The following is a 20,695-nucleotide window of genomic DNA, read 5'->3' on the forward strand; positions in this document are numbered from 1 at the left end:
GGGGAATAGCACCTAAAAATAAATATATCCCTTAATTCTCCATGCGGCTAAACTTTCCCTCACAGCCCAGCCGGAGGAATATACTTTAATCTCCTTTATCGGATTGCTTCGTCCGAGGCTGAATCTTGCTGAGGCGATCGGCCTCCACCCGGCCTTTTAAGGGCACCACGTTTTGTAAAGAAAAAGAGAAATAAGCACGAAAAGGGAGGGTATTTGCCTGACAAAAGGGGGAGGAGGAGGAGGAGGCCGGGGCTGCCCCTCACGGCCCGGCCCCGCCGCCTCCACAGCGCCGCGGCGCCCGCGGTACTGCAGGAGCTGCGCCCCCCCCCCCGCCCCCGCCCGCCGCTCGCTTCACAAAATGGCCGCCCGGCGGGGCCACGGCGAGCGGCGCCGAGGCGACAAAATGGCGCCGGGCGGGCAGCGGGGGGAAGGACGGACGATGCGCGGTCTGCGGGGGCCGAGGCGGCGAGCGCGGGCTTCAGCCGTGCCAGGAGCGCGGCGGAGGGGCTCCTCCAGATGTGCGTATCCCTTCCAGGCGGGCAGCGAAAGCGCTGCGGGTGAAACCTGACCTTTCCCTTCCCCTCCTCCCTTTTCTCCCCGCTGCCTTTGCAAAAGGATGTGAAAATGCCCAGAAATGCGCATTTCCACTCGGCCGCGGGGGTGGCGGAGGCCTCGGCCTCCCCTCCCGGGCAGCATCGCTGCCTCAGGGCCCTCCGACGCCATCGCCCCTCCGTTCCCCTCACGGCGCAGCCCGCCGGCACCGACGCATTTCAGGGTTTGTTTTTTGTTGGTTTTTTTTTTCCTCATAGCGTGAAGATTTTTGGCCCAGAATTGCTCTTTCCACACGTCCCCCCTCATCATCACCACACGCGCCCCAAGGTGGGTAGTTTTATGCTTAATTCTTTCTCTTCCACCGTTTTTCTCCTTCACAGGGGTTGAAGCCACCGCCTCCCGCTCTCCTCACAGCATGGAAAATACCCAAACGCGCTTAAAAAAACAAAACCAAAACCAAACCAACAACCCAAAACACCCGAGGATTGATTTATCTTCAGAGCCGGAGTGGAGCAGGGAAGAAGCCGTCGCCGCTCGCCTTGCTCCCCACGACAACCTGCCCGCCATTCGGTTAATTAAAAGCATGTACTTGGTGTGATCAGACGTGGTAATACCGTAAAAAAAAAAAATACCCCGTAACATCCAAATGCTCGTTGTTGGAGGCTGCAGCCAAGGTACCACGTACACTTTTTTTTTTTTTAAATATATTTTTTTAATGTTGCCTTACCTTTTTTTCTGCACCACAGTGTTGTTACAGGCTACGTTACAACATTGCCCCTTCTTTGTTAAAAAACAATGCCTAAAATACTGCTGTTTTTTTCCAGGAATTACAGATTTAGGCCTATACAGATGCTCTTTTATTTCTTCATATATAGAAATATTTCTCTATATTTACTACGGATTTATATATGTATCTTCTTTCTCCAGGGACTGATTACAGAATATAAAATAAACCCACACACCTAAACCACTATGATTTAATTATATATAATCACTGTAATTTTGGCCCGTATATATGTTTGATTTTATATATATATATATATATTACCTTTGTTTTCCTCCATTGGCTTTCTACTACAATATATCCTAAAAGCAGGAGAAAAAAAATGCCATCCAAAAAGAAAAGAAAAAAAGAACAAAAAGCAACCCATCTCTTTTTTACAGTCCACGGTGGAAGTTTGTGCCTGAATGTTTTATTTGTTCCACAGAGATGTAGATTTTCCTTGGGAGATTTGGGGAGGATTTTTTTTTTAAATTAAAAGAGGAAAAAATACACCCAGAAAAACAATAAAAGAGAACCAAAAAGGAAAAAAAAAAAGCACACAAAAAGCAACCACAGTAACTGAAGCTGCAAATGCAATCAAATAGTCCGGATCAGACAATTCATTGCAACAAAAAGAGAGGACAAATTAGCTGAACTGCAATGGCAGGGCTTTGCTGTAGATCCGGGAGGAGGGATCAGCTCCTTTATCCCACCATCTAGCGCTCCAAACACCACCATTTTTTTTTTTTTGTGCTTTTGTGTTGGGGCGTTTTATTTAAAGCCAAGAAGGCTGCAAAACCCCGCCGAGCCGGGGCCGCCAAAGCCACTCGTGGGCTTAGTTTTTATATATATAGATATTTTTTCCCCCTGCACGTATCCGATCCGTGTGCAATCCTCTCCCTTTTATTATGTGCTCTATTGCTCGCTCTCAGTTCCCCCCCCCCTCTGCGGATATAAACGTTTCTCTCCCCAGCTTGGCTGCTTATTCCAGAAGTTTCTACGGGGGAGGGGAGCACCCACTGCGGAGCCTTTGCCGCAGCGCCGGGCAGGCGTGGTCCCTGCCGCCGGGGGAGGAGGAGGAGGAGGAGGAGGAGGAGGATGCAGAGGATGCACCACCTCTCCCTGCCTTCCCTCCCCGCCTGGCAGCCTCTTTCCAAGCCTCTCCCCCTTGCTAGATTTCCCCATCCTTGAAAAGGGTGCTGGGAGGTGTTGCAAGGGTTTGGTTTGTTTTTTGTTTTTTTTTTTTTTAATTTTTTTTCTTCTCCCCTTTTGCTCAATAAATTAAAAGCAGAGATGTCTCCTGATGGAGATGGATGAGGCTGGGCTCGCAGCAATGGGGTTGCTCGCTCGCACGCGCGCTGCCGCAGCCTTGATCTGGCGTAGCGAGGGCACCGATGGCAGAAGTGACCTTTCCCAGGCGGTGGGAGGGAGGCTTTCCCCCCCAGCCCCGACATGCTCCCGCTTGGAATTAATTTTCAATAGCAGGGTTATTATTTTTTATTTTCTTTTCCCCTTCCCCTTCAAGAACAGCTTGCTCTTTCACTGATTTTTTTTTTTCTTGGTAGCCTGTGGGTTGAAGCTTCCTCATGATCCTTTTTTTTTTTTTTCTTTGTGTGTGTGTGTGTGTTTTGAATTGCGTTTTAAAATTGCCCAGCTGGAGACAAGTCTTGATTAGAGCTGGAACAATAGCTCCCTTTTATTAATAATGGGAAGGATTTACAATCCTACAGCACCTTCCTTGGAAGGCTTTCAAAATCATTTGCAAACACTCACAAATTTAAGATTTCACAGCCCTTGTCTGTGAGGTGGGTAAGTATTTTAATGGTGCCAGCACCAAAAATCACGTCGGTGGCAAATCTCCATTTCTGAGTGCTTTAAAAAAATGACAGATTCGGTGGGGTTTAGAGCTGCAAAGCAAAGCTGGGAGGGGGGGAGGTTGGTAAGTGGGCCTGGCTAAAAGCTGTAACCTAAATCTGTTCAGTGTTCTCTGTAGATGCAGAGTATTTTGCTGCGTCCTGGGAACTGGGCTGTTCTTTCTCCGCCTGCTCCCCTCCTTGCTCCTTGCCAGAGTGAAGCTGTGGACTTGCCTGCTTGTCAGTAAACATCTGCTTATAGATTTTTTAATTTTTTTTTTTTTTAATTCATTACCTTTTTGTAGTCCCCATGTGACCTCCTTTAGTGCTGGCTCTGCCTGTGGTTTGACCACATCCTTGCATTAAAGCAGGCTGGCTAGCGCTAATGTCTCTCCCTGCAAGCCAGAATGACCTTGCTTGAGGGACTGGGCCCACCGAGCTAATGCAGATGCTCCGCTTCGATTACAGAGCCCCGCACGCTGCTCTTCCCCAGTGCATCCCTTCCCTGACGCAGGTAGCACAGGGGGATGTTGCAATATTATGAGTGAAAGCTGTCTTCTGCCTTATTTTTTTCCTTTTTTTTTTTTCTTTTCTTCCCAGGGAAATAGAGGCTTGTTTGTGTAATCCCTCTCCACAGCAGATACCTTCTTTGTAAGTATTGTAAACACGCAGGGATCTAAGAGCCGCCTGGGCAGTCGGGTCTGGCCTTGCCGAGGAGGGTAAGGCACAGCGCTCTGGTTGTGTAAGTGTGTGTTGTACACGGGCCACAGAAACCCACAATGTTTCTGTGGTTACTCCTGTCTGGATAGCGTGAGTAGGTCCCAGGACTTCCCCTTCCCACTGCTTACTGTTTCGCAAAAGCAAAGGCTGGTGGTTCTGGAAAAAGCTCTGCCTTGTGGCCTTTTAAAAAAAAAAAAGAAAGAAAAATTAGTCATCCTTATTTTTAAAGGAAGCTGTGTTTGCCAGTCCTATCCGTATAACGCATGTGCGTGTGAGATATTAACTATTAGCTTTATTTGCAAAGGCTGGTAATGTGCTCCGGTCGCTGCTCTTTGGAGCAGTGCCACCGAGGCTCCGTCGAGCTGCTGCTGGCAGGTGGAAAAACTGATGGTCCGGCTTTTCGTACCCTTCCCTCCATTTTCCTTTTTCAGTGCTGGTATCTCTGCATTAGCAGGTGTGGAAAGGTAGAAACCGTAACAGCAGTGAGCAAGGACAGATGAGCTGTCTTCTGGGGTCACTTCCAACTCCAGAGAAGAAACCCTGGTGATTTATTTTTTTTTTTTTCTTGCCTGTGGTAGCTTTTACTCTAAGCTCCACTGTGTCTTGTGAGAGAAGACTGAGTTTGATCCTTTTGGATGCTAAAAATGGTACTGTTTTTAAACCTTAGTGTTTTCTTCCCTTCCCTGTGGTCGCGTAGAAGAGCAAGCCGTGCAATTAAAACGGTATAGCAAAGGACAGCTCCCTCCCCCTTTCTCCTTTCAAAAAAACTGGCTTCCAGAGTTGAACTGCTGCATAGGCAGAAAACATACAATGCAGTTGTCAGCATTGTGCTGATGTGTGGCACGTTTAAAAAAAAAAAAAATACACACAAAAGGGGTGGGGAGAACGGTTGCCTCCAGGGGGTAAAACTGTGGGGCCCTTTTCCCTACAAGCCAACAGACCTACGCGCGATAGTATATTCTTCCTAATTTTGCGCAGGCAAAGGCAACGGACTCAGGTCAGAGGGAGCGTTGCAACGTCCTAAATCGTGTTGGTGAAGATCAGCGTCCCCTTGAACTACTATTTTTCCCCCCGTGAACTTGCTCTTGCGCGATGTTGCTGTTTTATTACTTGATTCCTCAAAGTCGTGCTCGCTCACTGGGAAGAAGGAAAATGCTTCCTTATTGGGCGCAATTTCTTTTGTTGTGTTGCAAAAGGTAATAAAAAGCACCTGGTGCTGGGCCCTCCTAGGTCACACATGACTTCAAGGCGCAGAGTCCCGGCAATCGTTAGTGCGCAAGGAGTGTTAGGTATCGGCGCCTTCTCGTTAGCCTCCCTTAATGAGAATATTGGCATCAGTGTTGCATGAATGCCTCTGGCTGACCAGCCGAGAGGCCCTTCCCCGCTAAGCTGGAGCAACACCTTAGGAGAAATGCAGCGATTTCGCTGCCAGTGAGGCAGTCTGGTTGCTGCGGTGATTTCTAGCGCAGCTATGATTTTATGCTTTTTTGGGAAAAATGTAGCAGAGGGTAAGTATGAGGTGTCCGGGCCGGATTTCATACCCTGCTCCCTGCGGTGGAGAGTCGCTGTGTGGTGTACGTGAAAATTGCCAATAGCTCCTGTGCCTAAAGCCTCGTCTATACTTGAAATAAACCAGCGTGGACAGGGATATTCATTTTATTCTCTCGTTAGGGATGTGTTGGTGTGGAGGTACGCCTCGTGCTCATCAGCGGCCTTCGCTGGCACGGAGCTCCGGTGGACCGAGAAGCTGGCTCTTTGGGATGTTTCCACGTTTTTCAGGTTGGCACGCCCTGTGGGACTCGGAATTACTTTTCTTTGGCAGTTAAGGACAAACGAGTGAGAATTACCTTGTGAGCGCTGAACTTTTACCACCCTCTGCTTTGGACTGAAGAGTTACTAGAACTACATCCGTGAGGTTTCCAAGCCAAACAAAACCTGAATTTCCGGTGCCAAAAAGCAAGCGAGTGATAGAAACCTCTGCTCCTCCTCCATAAGGGGGGAAACCGCAGTCTTTCAAGCTTTCCTGTTATCCCGAAGAGTTAAAAAGCGGCATCGTGAGATCTGCAGTGGTGAAACAAAAGCCAAAGCTCGCCGAGAAACTCTTCTCCTGTGCCGCATTGCCGGAGAGGTTTTTGAGCGCAGCAGGTCTCGATGCACAAGTATTTTTCTTGTGTGCTTTTCTCTGAGGGGAAAGAGCAAAAACCGTGCAAACGTGCTCCGTTTAAAACACGGTCAACTCGCTTCGGTATCAAAATGGTGTTTGGCGAAACAAAAGCTCTGATGGTGGCTGGCTCGGTATTTATTTTGCGCTGGGTGTGCCGATCAATCTGTTGGGGAACGTGGGGAAGAACAGCCTTTAGCTCACAGGTTTGGACTGCAACGTCTCCAGCATAATTTTTGTGATTTTTCCCGAGCGTTGCACGCGGGGCTTTTAGGTAGAGGTCATACAGCAACGGGCAAAGTAAAAAATGGTAGAGTACAGGAGATCTGTCCAGGCCTAGGGGATTTATATCCTTTGCAGTTGTCGTGTTTGGGTATCAAATCACTTGGGGCTGGCTTTTTTTGGTTTTGTTTTCTTTCATTTTCCCCTAAAATGTAATATTTTGCAGCCTGGAAGACCGAAATCCTCTCTGTCTAGCTGGTGAAGTGCCCCGTGTTTGGGAAAAACCCTTGCGAGGTGAGCAGGCACAGCTCTTTGGTTCGTGGTCGCACAGAAGTTGGGGGGCAAGGGAAGCAGGGCAGAAGCCGGTACTGTGATATTTCTAATTTTTCCCAACAACAGGCAAAAAAATAGGTATTAATTCTAATACATCTGCTATACAGTGACCGAGAGTCAGCTCTTCTGCAGTGCTGTGACGGCACGCGGTGCTTTGGTTGCGCGGCTCGGCGATCAGGCTGTACTCTGCTGCTGAAGAAACGTCTGTTTTTGTATAGCGAAGTATTTTGAAAACAGAAGTGTGCTTTTATATATATACAAATGGGTTCAGTGTAAACCAAATTCCAGGGGCTCCTGAGCTGTGTTTCCTGTGCTGCAGGAGGTAACTGGTGCTAACCCGCCAGCCACAGCGGCGGTGTTTTGGGGCAGCTCCCATCCCTGGTACCGTGGGGATAAGAACACCACCATGAAGTCCAGCGGGGAGGAGCGTTTGAAAATAAATTACTAAATACTGGGTTTCAAAAGCATGAAGGGAGTTTTCTGGACAGAGTCATCTCCTCGTGAAGATGTGGAGCGCTGACCCTCAAAGAGGAAAGAACCGAAATCAATAGAGCTATGAATACAAATCCTATACTTTGTGTTGCTTAGGATCCAGAACCAGGCTTCGTGTTCAAAGCCTTATCAGTGTGTAAGCAGATAGCCTCTCTCTTGGCAACAAATGAGCCCAAATATCAAACAGCACCAATTCCTTCTTGGAGAAAATTATCCATTGCATAAAATGTAATGGGTAAGCAATAAAATTAGGCCAGTAATTCAGGCTGGCTTAAAAATGAGATAAAAGCCGAGCTGGCAATTTGATATTCAGCTGCCATGCTGTCATTTTAATAAATACAGTCAATGAGCAGGAAAGGCACGTAAATACGTTTTATAATGACAAGATGGTGGCTGGAGCTGGCCGGCTCGAACAAAGAAACGCTCCGCGTGTTTCTGGTGATGTCGGAGGGCTCTGGTCGGGGTAACCTACTGTCGTCGGGGGGGGGGGAAAGCAGAGCGAGCCGGAGGCGTACTGGACGCCGGTGGGGATGATCGTCGCATGCAGCTAGCGTGACCACTGTAGTCCACGCGAGTCCCCGGTCGACGTGGCTGGCCGGCGTCCCCAGCTACGGGGAGAGGCGTAATTAATGCCTCCCTTCCCCACCTCCGGCTGCGCCGCTGCTGCGAGCACAAAGCGCGGAGCTCTTGCTAAGCTGGAGCCAAGTATAGGAAGTTACGGTCTTAGCAAATACAGCTCTGGTTGCTGTCCTTGTTCGGTATCTAATCTTTGCTTTTTTAAATGTTTGGCGAGCAGTCCCGGCGACACGTGGTGGCAAGCTCCACCGCTTGGGTAAGGCGTTGCGTTAAAAACGTACGAACTTGCCTTTTCAAGCGTCGCCTGCTCGCTTCTATTTATTGACGTTTCCTCCTCCAAGCGAGGCTGCCTCTGGCTGTTCGTGTGGACCCCAAGGATGTTTTCTGATTCTCCTGCCCTTTTTTTCCCCCCTCTAAACTGGAGAGCTGCTAACTTTATTAGCTCCTTATATGGCAGCACCACTTTCTCACGCCTTTAATGGCTCTCTTTTGATCTGGCCTGTTCTTGCTTTGCTTTTCTTGATGTGAACACGGTGTTCAAGCTGAGATGGGTTTATAACCTCCTCCCTCATTAATATATGACCTGGCGTTTTAATCCTCTCCAAGCGCCGATAAGAGACGTCCAAATGTTTAACTGCGGGGTTGGCCGAGATGCCCGGAGATAGCCGGCTTCGCGGCTACGCCCACCGCGCGGCCATGACTAATTTAAATTGCGTCTTGCGGTGCACCGGGCCCTGCCCTCGCGTGTCCTGAAGGCCGAAGGCCATCGGGCGATGGAGAGCAGACCAGGTCTCCTCTTCCTCGGCCGTTTGCCCCTCTGGGAAGGGCAGCGAGCAGGGATGCGTGTCCCTGTCTCACCCCTGGATGCTTGTCGTGTTGTCACCAGCGGCAGGACGCTCGCGAACGCTCGTCCCTTCTGCGGTGGCGAGGACGGCGTCGGTTGCTGCCACGTAAGACGGGTCCTTCGGCGAGGCGCCTCTGGCCTGCTGAGGGGACGGTTATCCTCGCTCGGGTCTCTAGCCTGGGTCTGCGTTCTTTAAAATCTTCGAACGAGTTGCAGGGATCCGGTTACAGCGGCATCGCCAGCGCGGTCGCGTGTTGTAATCGGCAACAGTTTCCCCCCAAAGCGTTTGAAAAGTATCAGGATGGTCCAGAGCTTCGTTTTGCGTCACCGGCCGGGCTTTGCGCTCCTCTTCCAGCTGGCTTTCGTGTAACGGGAGCCCCTTCCAGCGCTCATTCCGCCTGTCTCTTCTGTCCGCAGAGTCGGTGGCTTTGTTCGCCATCCGTGGATGTCCCTCCCGGCCAGCCTGCCTGCAAGATGGCCCTGGGACAGCGGTGACCCCACGGGAGGTTTCTTTGAGGGACCTGGGAGCCGGCGTGCTTTTCTCGTGTCCCGTGGAGGTGCCGCCCTCGCAGGGAGGGAGGGAGCGGTTGGAAATGCCGTCGCAGCAAGCAGGCTCGGTCGGAGAGGGAATTCGGCATCCCTTTTGACGCGTGGTTTGGGTTTCTTCCTCTCAGAAACAGGTGCCCGTGGAGCCCGTCAAAGGTGCGGGCGCGTAGCGACCGCTCTTTGGGCTTCTGACCAGCTAAACCAGAAAGCCAAGCCCAGTTCCACGGAGAAGAAACGCGCGGTGGAAAGCGCCGGTGGGGCGCGTCGGCAGCGCGTTTTCTCGCGCGCGCGCGGCTCCATCACGTGTTTTAAATAACAGATGGTGCGCGTGCAAAGAGTTTTGGGGTTTTTTGTTGTTTTTTTTTAATCAATCAGTAGATCTCAGTTTGGCGGAGCAGCGTAAGGCCCGTCAGCATGGTTTTAATCAATAAAAAAGCCCCGTCAGGAGGCTTTGGCCAAGGGAAATACTGAAATAACGGTCTGCGCTCTGGTGAAAGCACCTAACCGGCTTCAAAAACGAAATTACTCCTGGCCCTGGGTGCGTGGTTGGGTTTATCCCAACCTCAAACTGCATTTTCCTTTTTGGGGATAGGAATGGGTGGGTTTTCTCCGCACAGAGGCACGTTTTGGTGGAAAACGAGACCCTCCGGGTTGGAAAACGTTTAGGTCCACGTTGCGATGCAGCCTTCGGAGCAGGGCCGGGGCGCGACGCGCGAGTCGCTTACCTCCTGCAAGCGGGGTAGTAGTCGCACCCAGCGTTTTCTTCACCCCGTTTTAATTAAAGACTTCTGCAAAAACCCCGGGGGAACGGAAGCGGGAGTTTCTTTCGCGCCGTTCTCGGGGCGACGTGGCCTCCCCTTTTCAGCGGAGGGAAGATTTTTGGGCAGCCGGGAGGATTCGGTGACTTCCCAACCCCGCTCGGGGTTGCCTATAGCTCTGAATTTTGGAGCCGTTACAGATATACGGAGCTATAGGCTCCCGAACGGCCGGGCGAGTGATTTTTTTTTTTTACTTGCTCCCGCCGATCGCAGCGAGGGGTGAAGACGGTTTGTGCCTCGGGACGGGGAGACCCTGACGGCCCCCGTTTCTTGGGGGGCTGTGGGTTTCACGGAGCCCCCGGCTGGGGGGAGCCCCTCTGAGCGTTTCCCTCGCAGCCCAGGTGCAGACGGGGCGCTGGGTGCCAGCGGGACCTTGCTCTCGCATAGCACCCCTTTATTTTTTGCATAGCACCCCTTTATTTTTTTGCATTGTGACCCCTTTATTTTTTGCAATGTAATGCCTTTACTTTTTGCATAGACCCCTGTTTTTGCAATGCAGCCCTCTATTTTTTGCAAGCCCCGTTTTTTGCAGTGCAGCCCCTTTTTTTTGCAGTGCATCCCCTTTATTTTTTGCAGTGCATCCCCTTTATTTTTCACATAGCACCGCCCCATTTTTGCAAAGCAGCCCCCCTTTATTTTTTGCATAGCACCCCTTTATTTTTGCTTAGCACCCCCTCATTTTGCAATGCACCCCCTTTATTTTTTGCCATGCAGCCCCCCTTTATTTTTTGCACAGACCCCCTCATTTTGCAAGGCAGCCCCTTTATTTTTTGCATGGCACCCCGTTTTTTGCAATGCAGCCCCCCTTATTTTTTGTATAGCCCCCCTCTATTTTTTGCCTAGCACCGCGTTTATTTTTTGCACAGAGCCCCTTTATTTGCAGTGCACCCCTTTATTTTTTGCAGTGCATCCCCTCTTCATTTTTTGTAATGGAATCCCCTTATTTTTTGCCATGCAGCCCCCCTTTATTTTTCGCATAGCCCCCCGTTTTTTGCAATGCAGCCCCCCTTTATTTTTTGCACAGACCCCTTCATTTTGCAGTGCACCCCCTTTATTTTTTGCAGTGCACCCCCTGTATTTTCTGCCGTGCAGCCCCCCTGTATTTTTTGCATAGCCCCCCGTTTTGCAATGCACCCCCTGTATTCTTTGCCTAGCCCCCCGTTTATTTTCTGCACAGCCCCCCTTTACCTGCAGCCCCCCCCCCCCCCCCCCCCCATGTTTTCCATCGCCCCCCTCCCGCACGGGAGCGGGGCGTTCCGCGCCCGCGCTCCGCCTCCGCCGGCGCGCGCGGGGCGGGGGGGGGGGTGAGCGCGGGAGTGCGCCTGCGCGGGGGCCCCCGTGTGGCGCCGCGAGAGGCGCGGGGAGGGGAGGGAGGGGAGGGGGGGGCCGCGCGGCGCGAGGGAGCGGGGCCGGCGGAGGAGCGGGAGCGCGGAGGGGGGGGGGAGGAGGGGGGGGCGGGGGGGGGCGCCGCGCTGCCGCTGACGGAGGAGGAGGAGGAGGAAGCGGGAGCGAGCGAGCGAGGGCCGCGGCGGGGGCAGAGCGGGAGGAAGAAAAGCGGCGGCGGAGGGGGAGCCCGCCGCCCGCCAGCCGGCCCGCCAGCCAGGGGGCCCCCCCGGAGGGGATGGTGTCGTCCGCCGCCGCCGCCGCGGGGGGAGGCAGCCGGCGGCGCTGAGGGCGGCAGGGCCCCGCGGCGGAAGAGGCGGAGGGCGGCGAGGAGGAGGAGGAGGAGGCGGCGGCGGGCGGCGAGCGGCCGGCAGCGCTCGGCGGGGGGAGGCGGCGGCGGCGGCCGGGAGCCGGAGCAGGGGCGGCGGGCTCGCCCCGCGCCGCGCAGCATGGTCCGGGAAACCAGGCACCTCTGGGTGGGCAACTTGCCGGAGAACGTGCGTGAGGAGAAGATCATCGAGCACTTCAAGCGGTGAGTGGGGAGGGGGACGGGGGGGTCCGCCGGTCCTTCCCGCGCCTTCGGGCCGCTCTCCCCACCCTGCCCCCGGGGAGGCCCTTTCCGCGCTGCCCCCTTCCCTCCCTTGGAGGGGGAAAAAGCCGTAAAAAAAATTTAAAAAAATAAAAAAAAAGGAGGGGGGGGAAGGAGGAATGCGGGGGGAAGGTGCCTCCGCGGCCTGTGGAGAGGAGCAGGAAAACATAATCGCTGTAAATAACCCCCGCGCCATGGCGAGGATCGTCCGCGGAGGGCTGGCGGCGTGGACGGAGCTGCGGGGAGCCCTGCCGGAGCGGAGGAAAAGATGATAATAATAATAATAATAACAACAACAACGACAGCGAGGGCTGAAAATGAACCACAGAAAGAGCGGAGGAGCGGCGTGCCGGAGCTCGGCTCTGCGCGGAGTGGATTCCACGCCGAGGGGGGTGCGCGGAGCCTGGGAGGCAGCCCTCAGCCTGGCCATCTTGCTTCTCCATTGCCTTTTTTTTTTGTTGTTGTTGTTGTTGTTGTTTTTTTAAAAATGATTCAACGTCTGGAGTTTTTTTTCTTTTGATTTTCCCCCTTTTTTACTGTGTTTTCCCTCCGTCTGGAGCCACCCCGGCCCTGAGGATGCTGCCCGCTCCCCCCGAGGTGCAGCCGACGGTGGGAACCGAAGCGCCTCCAGCTGCAAAAACGTGACTCTCAAAAATCACCCAAATCCACGAAGAAAACACCTCGCTCCTCGGACCCCTCCACGCGGGAAGCACTCTGGACTCCTTCTTACGTTGTTTGGGTTTTTTTTTTTATTATTATTCTCCCTTTTTTTTCGTTGCATAGATTAATCCCGCTCATAAGGAAGTAGTAGCTGTTCGCATGGTTGTATTTTTTTTCCCCTCCTCCCTTCGTCTTTTCGTGCGAGGAGGAGGAGGCTTCTTCCCCGCCGCCTCAGCAACACCTTTTTCCTCGGGAAATGCTCTCGCACAAAGTTGATGCCCGGCACCCCACGCTGGAAGCTTTTTTTTTTTTTTTTTTAAATTTTTTTAAGAGAAAAAGGAGGTAAGGAGCCCAGGGTGGCTGCTCCGCTCACGGTTGTTTTAACAACAACCTCCCCCCCCCAAAAAAAAAAAGGATTTTGAAGCTTCCTTTAATCTTGCTGCGTTGGAAGAATGACGGAGCGTCCTTAATAATGAGTCACCATGGGAAAAATAGATGCGGTGACACCGAGGGGGGGGAAGGACGATGCCCTCCGCCTCTGCCACGGCTCCTGCTCGCCTGCCGCCCCGGGGGGGACCGGGGGGACCCGGATCCCCCCTCCCCACTGCAGAGCTCTGGCCAACCGGTCTCTAAAATGGCGGCGGGGCCCCGGTTGTGGCAGAGGGGGGAGCTGGGGTCATCCCGGGGGTGCAGGGAGGAACCCCTGGGGGTCCCCTCCATCCTCCTGGCCTGAGCTGCAGCAGCAAAACCCAGTCTTGGCATCATCAACACTCAGGAATCGCCCTGTTCTAATAGAGCTTCGCCTTTTTATTTTCTCCCCCGAGCCCAGAATCGGTGCGTCCTCCGTGCCGGCGCGCGGGATGGTGGTTCTGCAGTCGAGGTGGTTTGTCTTGTCCATCGGTCCAGGTTACGTGAGCCAGTGTCGTACAAAGGCAGGGGTTTTGGGGAAAGAAAACCCGCTCCGGGGTTGGTTGTTTAATTCCAGGCATAGCTGGCTGAAGGAATAGGCACTCAAAAGTGGAAATTTGACATTCCTGGGTCTTACTTTGTCCAGTCCGCCTCCTTTTGTGAGATGTATTAAAGCAGGAAGAAAGTTGCTATGGTACTGTTGCTTGGAGATGGATGGGAAAAAAATGGCAGGTGCTGAATTGTTAATTACCTTTTTTTGGTTGTTTTTACCTTCCTGAGTTTTGATGGGAGGTTTGGGAAGGAGGCTGGCAAACAGGCAAGCCCCCTTCGTTTCTGCCATTTCTCACTGTTTTTCAAAACTGATTTTTAACCGGGATCGGTGCGCTTGGGTGAGGCTGATCTCGGGCAAGTAAACACAGCTAAAATAGGCTTCAAAACATTTGGCTGTGGGTGCAGGTACGAACGCACGGGGGGAGATGACACCCCGCCTCCGTAGCCCTTTTGGGGATGTAAACACCGAAATATTTGTGGCTGCAGAAGGCGTAAAGGGGTGTACGTTGGGCTGGGTTTCAGGCTCGATGTATAGGTGCTGTAGGTGGACAATGGAGCAAGGCTTCCTTTGTATGCTGGTGCTCGCCGGGGGGAAGGGACACGTTACACAGGGATTGCATGGCGCGGTGGGTATATCCATAGGGAAGGTGGCTGCCTTGAGTGTGGAGATGGGATGTGGAAGGCTCCCTCCTCGGAAAGGACAATTTAGTTTGGAGAGAAAGTCTTTTCAGATGGCGCTGGGCTTGGCGAAACCCGGTTCCCACCCATCCCCCAGCCTGAGAATAGGGTGAAGAGCGCGCGGAGAGGCCGAGCCGCAGCAGCAGGAGGAAGAATTTGGGGCAATATTGCTGCAAATCTCAGCTCTGAGGGCTGGGGAATAGTGTCACCCCTAAAGCCTCCGGGCAGCCCACGGGAGTGTTTTGTTTTTCCACTTGGCTTAGGAAATACTGTCATTTCCATATTAAAGCCTCTACGCAAGCGGTCTTGCTGTTGCACAGTCTCTGCTAGGGGCAAGTTTGAGAAACACAACCATTTTGTTGCTAAAGAAGCAAAAATTTAAGGAAGACTCCTCAAACTTAAAAGCCAGCAGACGGATGTATTCAGTGCGAGGGGTTTGCTGCTTCCCCCCTCCCCCTTCGATTAACCAGTTACTGTGGGAACCTTGCTTGGGTTTGCAGTCTCGCGAGTAATTCTTTTGAGGAAGGAATTAAGATGAAAGAGGCGTTTTGCAGACACTGTATTTTTTTGCAAAACGCTCGTGATAGGCTTTGTTCAGTGTGAATTGAAATAACGCTCTCTGCTTATGAATTCTCCTCTCAAATGAGAGAATATTGAAGCTGGGCTCAAGAAACGCCAGCTGACGTAAGCAGTGTTATTTTTTCCCTTAAAAGCCCTTTTTTTTAATCTATTGTCTTGATATTAAAGGGGATTGCAAAAGAATGATTTTCTGTGTGTTTGAACAAGCTGAAATTGTTACGGGCTTTCTCTTTTGTACCCAGATACTCCCTTCTTAAAAACTTCTTTCTAATGTGCTGTATTTTCTTTCAAATGAGTTATTAAGGCATTCCCGAATACGAAAGCAAGCGGTGCCAGGATTGGAGGTCCGCTGTTAAGACGGAATAAGCAGCGAATCTGTGTTAGGATATGGGAGATGAGAGCTCGGCGCTCGGGGAAGCGGTGGTAGCAATCATTTGGGTTCACCTAATTAATGCTGTCTTGACTAGCAGGAAAAATGTCATTCACCATCATTGAAACAGATGCTCGGCAGCTTGCAGAACAAGGCGACTAAATATAGTAACAGTTGTCCCCAGCCCAAGTGCTGGCCTTCCATATATATTTTCTTTTCCCCCCCTGTGTTTTCTTCCAGTTATCGGAAAGAACGTGGCTTTGTCCCTTTATGGGTGTTTTAAAGGGCAAGAGGAGTCAAAGCCTCTTAATTATGAACCATGTGACTTTGGTATGCCATCTCCTATTCTGGGGGGGAATGAAGACATTCAGAGAGGCAACCCAGTCCAGGAGGAGCCCCGGATTTCAGGAAACAAACACGCTCCTTTGAAATCGTTAGAAATGAGTTGCAGATCAGAGCAGTCTCTGAGAAGACAAATAACTTGTTAAGGTTTCCGTTGGGAAAATGTGCTTTTCTGGCTTCGCCTTGTTCTGATCTCTGTTTTGAGGAGATGCATAGGATACCTTCAGGAGAAGTTTGCATTTTAAACACAACTGCTCTGAGGAGTTGCTCTGGGAAAAACTGGCATAAGGGCAAGTGCATGTTTGTTTTCAATAACTTCTAGAAAACATTTGGTCAGTTTACAAGAAATTGTTTTGTCTTGGTGGCTGGGAGTGTGAATTCAGCCTGGGAACATGAAATCTCTGTGCTTTCTGCTCCCTCCGTCACCACTACGGACGAAGGTGGAGTAGCGGGATTTTGGTCAGCTCTTCTACGGGTTGTGTGCGGGGCAGAGCGGTTACGGTTGCTGCTGGCGTGCTGGCTTTGAGCACCGAGAAGAAAAACCTCCCTGCCTACTTAGGGTGAGGGCTGCCGGGACAGCACCATGGCTGGTGCCTTTTTCCCACGTGTGACACCGGCAGGTCTGGCAGCGCCTTTCCGCGGGAACAGGCTTGAGTCAGAAGTCATAGAGCTCCGGTTTTTCTAGTGAAACTCTCAAATATGTTCCCAGGGTTTTCTTGCTTATAATTGAGTTTTAGTTCTTGGATATCACTTAGGGCGCAAACGCATGGGTGGTTATACTGAATCAGCTTTGCATATAGAGATCTCTATCCAGATGTATTTGTATTTTAGGAAAACACAGAAGTAAGGCTACAGAATGAACTATTCCTGTCTTCTTTCTCGATTCATATAATTTTTAAGTGATGGTATTTTCATAGATTAGGTACCAGCCTTCTTTAATTCAGAGCCTTTGAAGGGGGGGGGAAGGTAAACTTTATGCCCGTGCTTTGCTGAAGCAACATCTAGAATATCGGGCAGTATCAGGACTTGTTTGTGCTGCGTTTTACAAATATCTCCAGTTTTGCAGTAATCTTAGTTTTGCAGAATATAAAACCCAAGAAGATGATGGGAAGACATTTGGTTGGGGGATTAGGGCAAAGGGGATTAAATTAATTGCCCAGAATCAGAAGGGAAAGAAAGGTGTGGGAGACACGAGGCGAGTCCTGCCTCCTCGAGTGTCGGTCGGTTCCTAGTGAGAGCCCGGTGTAGGTTCATCGGTCGGGTGGCTAACTGGGGAGATGGCGGTGCTGGTTCTGGTGGTGGCTCGTGTCTTTATTTTCCGCGAAACCTCCTTTAACGATTCCGATCCTGGCATAGATTCCCCGAGCGCCATGAAGCAGGACAGGCCTCACCTCTGCGGTGCACCGGGGGTGTTACCGAGCAGCGTTGGTCTGCAGCCACCCGCTTCTTCCCCCGAGACCAAGTCACGCAGAGGACGGCTCCTCAACAGTTTAAGATTCATGAATCCTCCAGCTGCTCCCGATTCTGCTCTTTGCATGCACTTGAGGTGGCAGCTTGTTGACGCCACACTGGCCGAGGAAATGCCTATATAATTATTTCCAAGTAACTTAAGGAAGAGCGTGGATTTGGACTAAGCTTCTATGAAGTGTTTTTATGTGCTGAGCCCTGTTAGAAAGATAAGTCGATGTCACTTGGTTACAGAATTCTGTCATCTGCTGAGCCTTTCTGGCATTGTTTCTTCTCTGAAGTTTCTTCAGAGGTGTTTATTTGTGATTTGATGAGAGCAGCTTCTGTTGTCGCTGAGAGCCGCTCCAAAGTGGCGTTGGCTTTTGGTATTTCTTACCCTTACTCTGAATTCCTTCGGTACAATGGTAAAGCGATCCTAGCGCCCTTTCTCGCAGATCGCAAGAAAGCAGACGCGCGTGTTGAGAACTTACCAGTCCTTGGAGGCTTACGCAGGTATTAAATCCATTCATCAAGTTAGAACAGGGGGCGAGAAACGGCTTAAATTTGTTTTGCGATAGCCTTGTTGACTGTTTTTTTCCCCTCCTTGCTTTTCATAGGACAGAGAGTTATGCCAAGTTCTCCGGCAAATGACCTTATTGCCGTCTTAAGGTGTGTCCAAAATTAGGTCCTTGTCTTCGCTGGGGGCGAAGAGGCGCTAGCTGGCTTTTCATAAAAAAGGAAGTAAATATCCAAATGAGCGGAGGGCAGGTTGCAAATTTTGGACGAGTCGGTGAGTCAGGATGAACCTGGGGCTCCTCGGGAGTTTTGTTTTCATGAGCTGATGTGTCGCAACTGTAGGCTGTCTTGCTGTTGCGGTGGTTTCACGCTGTTGTCGGCTTGTGAAGAAGAGGAGGAGATGCCTTCTGCACATGAAGACGCACCTGAGAAATAACGAATATCAAAACAAGGTCTTCTGAAGATGTTTGGGAAGGGGTAAAACTGAGGGTCACCCCTCTTGGCTAGTTTTGGACTACTAAAGGTTTCAGGAGAGTTCCTGGCAGCAAGGGTTTAAGTTGTTAAGCTGCTAGTGGGGTGGATACGTTCTGGTTTTGGTAGCTACCAAAAATAAGCACTTGTGAGATATTTTGCTTGTGTTTTTTATTAAGCTCAGTGAACTTGCTGAGGTCTGAGAACGCCCTGAAACCAAAGACGGCAAGGGCAAACATTCCTAAACAATGAACTGAGGAATAAACTAGAAAATATGATTACTCTCCATAATAAGATTTTGAGTTTAGCTGCATCTTCGGCATGCCGATTTAGAAATCTCGTGGGAGGAATGTGAGCCTGAAGATGGAAATTCACAGTGTACAACCAGCCTCCCGGCTTACCTTTGCACGAGTCTTCGTAGTGTTCTGAAGACTGTTTGAACAGTTAATGAAAATCGGACAAAAGCGGCTTTTTTTTCATTGCCTGAGCTAACAAGTCAGTAGTGTTTCCCACCTTGTTGGGGTAATGCAGGAGGTTTTGCCTTTCTGTCTGCCTGGTGAGTAATGGCAGCTCTGGTCTCCTCGAGTCTGAAAAAAACATCTCCAACGCTGTTCTGCAGTAATGTATTAAGATGTGATGACGACTTCTGTATCAGGAATAAAACACAGCAACTGCTTTGGTTTCTGCATTTCCATAGTTATTGTTTAACCTGCTAACGCTGTGTAATCGTCCCGTGCAATCTGTAAAATCCTGCAGTGTGAAGATAACGTCCTTTAATGAAAGAATAAACATGGTTACAGACTTTTCATAAATACACCAGGATATATTCCAGGGCCAGCTGCAATCCGATCTGTTAGCAGGATAGATTGAATATGAAGGCAGAGTCTCTGGATTCGGTTGATACACCACCCTTCTCAGGACGGGTTTTTGGGAAGTGTGTCCTGTAGCATTGCGTGGGGCTGGCTCTGTGCTACAGTTTGTGCATTCGTGCCTTGTCCGAGGTACAAACGTTGGTGGTGACTTGGGTGAGAACACAGCAGAATTCGGATGTGAAAGGACCATCAGTTTTCCACTCAGACAAACTAATCATGGGAGAAGAGCAGCAGTCTGTCTTAATGACTGCTTTCTGTTTAAAGACTCGGGCATCTTTTAAGAACAAAAGGGAGCTTTTTTGCTTCCTTTCTCTTCCCCTTTTTAATTAAGCGTAGCAACCTAAAATTGAAAGCACTTTTTTTTTTTTTTAAGCGCGCTTAGATCTGAAGTGTGAGCTTCCAAATCTGATCAAAATGCCCTGAACGTGCTCTCATCTCAACACTAAAAAGCCAGATAAGTCCAAACGTCTCTGGAAGGAGTGTGAATAGGTGATCTGCACCGCTGTCTGTTGGGTACCAGTGGCGCTCTCTACAGATGGAGACAGTGCAAACTTGTGTGTGTGTTCCTCTTGGGTATCCCTCTCTCCAAACAGGAGGGCTTGCGTGTCTTTTGTTATCCCCTGGCGCGGCAGGAAATCAGAGCTGGGTTCAAACCAAGTTCTTGTCACGAAGGTGGTCAGGTAGCCTGTCAGAGCTGGGTTTGAAATGATCTTTTCGCTCAATAAAAAGGCTACTGCTAGACTGTAAATTATTTTTTTTTTTTTTTTAGCAAGTGATGAATCACCTTCAGTTTTTCTCCAGGTACAAAACTGAGCCGGTCGTGTTTTCTATCCATGGGACTCATTGAGAGTAACTTAGTGTCCCTGTCACAGATTTCCCCAACTGCGGTGTACACGTCTTTGGTGAGATGCTCGCTGCTTCCGCGCGGCACAAAGCACCGAGCTGTGGTCCATCTGCTCTTGCCGCTGGTGTGAATGCCTCCCGTCCTCGTTAACGGTGACGGCTGCCAAAAAGCGCATAGAGGCTTATTTAAATGTTCCCTCTTTAGGCTCTCTGTGGCAGCTGTGGGTGACCTGTAATAGTTAATAGGGCAAAATAAGAAAAAATAAATTGCCAAGTTGTATGTTTAAAGTAGTCGCCTTTTGGAGGAAAAAAAGTCTTCCGGCCTCATTAGCATCCTAACTGTGAGGAGAATAAAAGCTCGGGATGGATAAGTATCTCCCTTGTATACGTAATCAACATCTGATTTCATTTCAGGGGATCTGTGCTCGTATGTGTGAGACAGTGCTCTTGGAAAGCCAGCTAAAAGGCATCTAGACAGCTAACGATCTGCACAGTAACCTCATTGTAATCAAAGTCTAAATAAACCTTTGGTCTTTTTCTTAACTCTAAAGCAACTTGTTGGAAGTGTTAGTAGCAGAGAAGCTCTGCTACGTTTAAAAAATGAAAATGGTTTCAGCACTGATGTTGTAGATGATACGCCGGTTGCGGGTATGGCGAGATACGCCGGTTTTTGGCAGCAGCTGAGCTCAGGAAGCATCTCTTCCTCTGCATCCATTCAGAGATTACAGTCCCTTGCTTGTGCTGGCACTTCACGCTCTTGCCTAGCTCGCATCAGACTAATTTTTGAAAAGAAGCATTTAAAGGTGAAGCTGCTCACCGAAGCGGCGTACAATTAGGAAGCGGCTTTCCTGGCGGTTACGGTGACGTACCCGGCTGTGTCGCGAATGGGACGGTGTATCTGGCTGATCCTTAAACCGCAGGAGGAGCCCTGTAGGTCTGGTAGTACCTGTGCACCTCGAGATATGGGGCTGCTGAATTCTTTGGTATGGTGAGGCCTCCTTTAGGTCAGCTCATAAAACCGAGGTGAGAAACCTCACCCATCATTGCCGTGAAATTCAAGCTAGCCTGTTTTCAGCTCGGCTTTGCAAAACCTTGACTTTGAGTTG

The 20,695-nt window shown here is 50.5% G+C and overlaps 1 protein-coding gene and 1 long non-coding RNA gene across 18 annotated transcripts in view; both read left to right on the forward strand.

The window, feature by feature from the left end:
* The first annotated feature begins 346 nt into the window (after nucleotides 1-346).
* Nucleotides 347-9,861, forward strand: LOC148056003 (uncharacterized). Of its 12 annotated transcripts, none has more exons than XR_015704396.1 (6): nucleotides 347-518; nucleotides 933-1,226; nucleotides 3,769-3,819; nucleotides 5,560-6,033; nucleotides 6,498-6,565; nucleotides 6,671-9,861. It is a non-coding gene; the product is annotated as an uncharacterized LOC148056003 (long non-coding RNA). The 12 variants fall into 12 exon arrangements; XR_015704397.1 differs by having other exon boundaries at nucleotides 6,712-9,861; XR_015704393.1 differs by having other exon boundaries at nucleotides 8,934-9,861.
* Nucleotides 9,862-11,350: 1,489 nt separating this feature from the next.
* SPEN (spen family transcriptional repressor) overlaps nucleotides 11,351-20,695 on the forward strand; it is a 68,214-nt gene continuing 58,869 nt past the window's right edge. For all 6 annotated transcript variants that reach the window (XM_087755666.1, XM_087755668.1, XM_087755671.1 and 3 more), the window contains exon 1: nucleotides 11,351-11,795. Coding sequence is in view for 2 of the 6 variants with exons in the window: in XM_087755669.1 (XP_087611795.1) it covers nucleotides 11,713-11,795 (83 nt within the window). In the remaining 4 variants the exon portion in view is untranslated. The remainder of the gene's footprint in view (nucleotides 11,796-20,695) is intronic.

This window comes from Nipponia nippon, unplaced genomic scaffold (assembly GCF_047370975.1).
Source record: "Nipponia nippon isolate SJK-2023a ecotype South Korea unplaced genomic scaffold, ASM4737097v1 scaffold_19, whole genome shotgun sequence".
NCBI classification, from domain to species: domain Eukaryota; kingdom Metazoa; phylum Chordata; class Aves; order Pelecaniformes; family Threskiornithidae; genus Nipponia; species Nipponia nippon.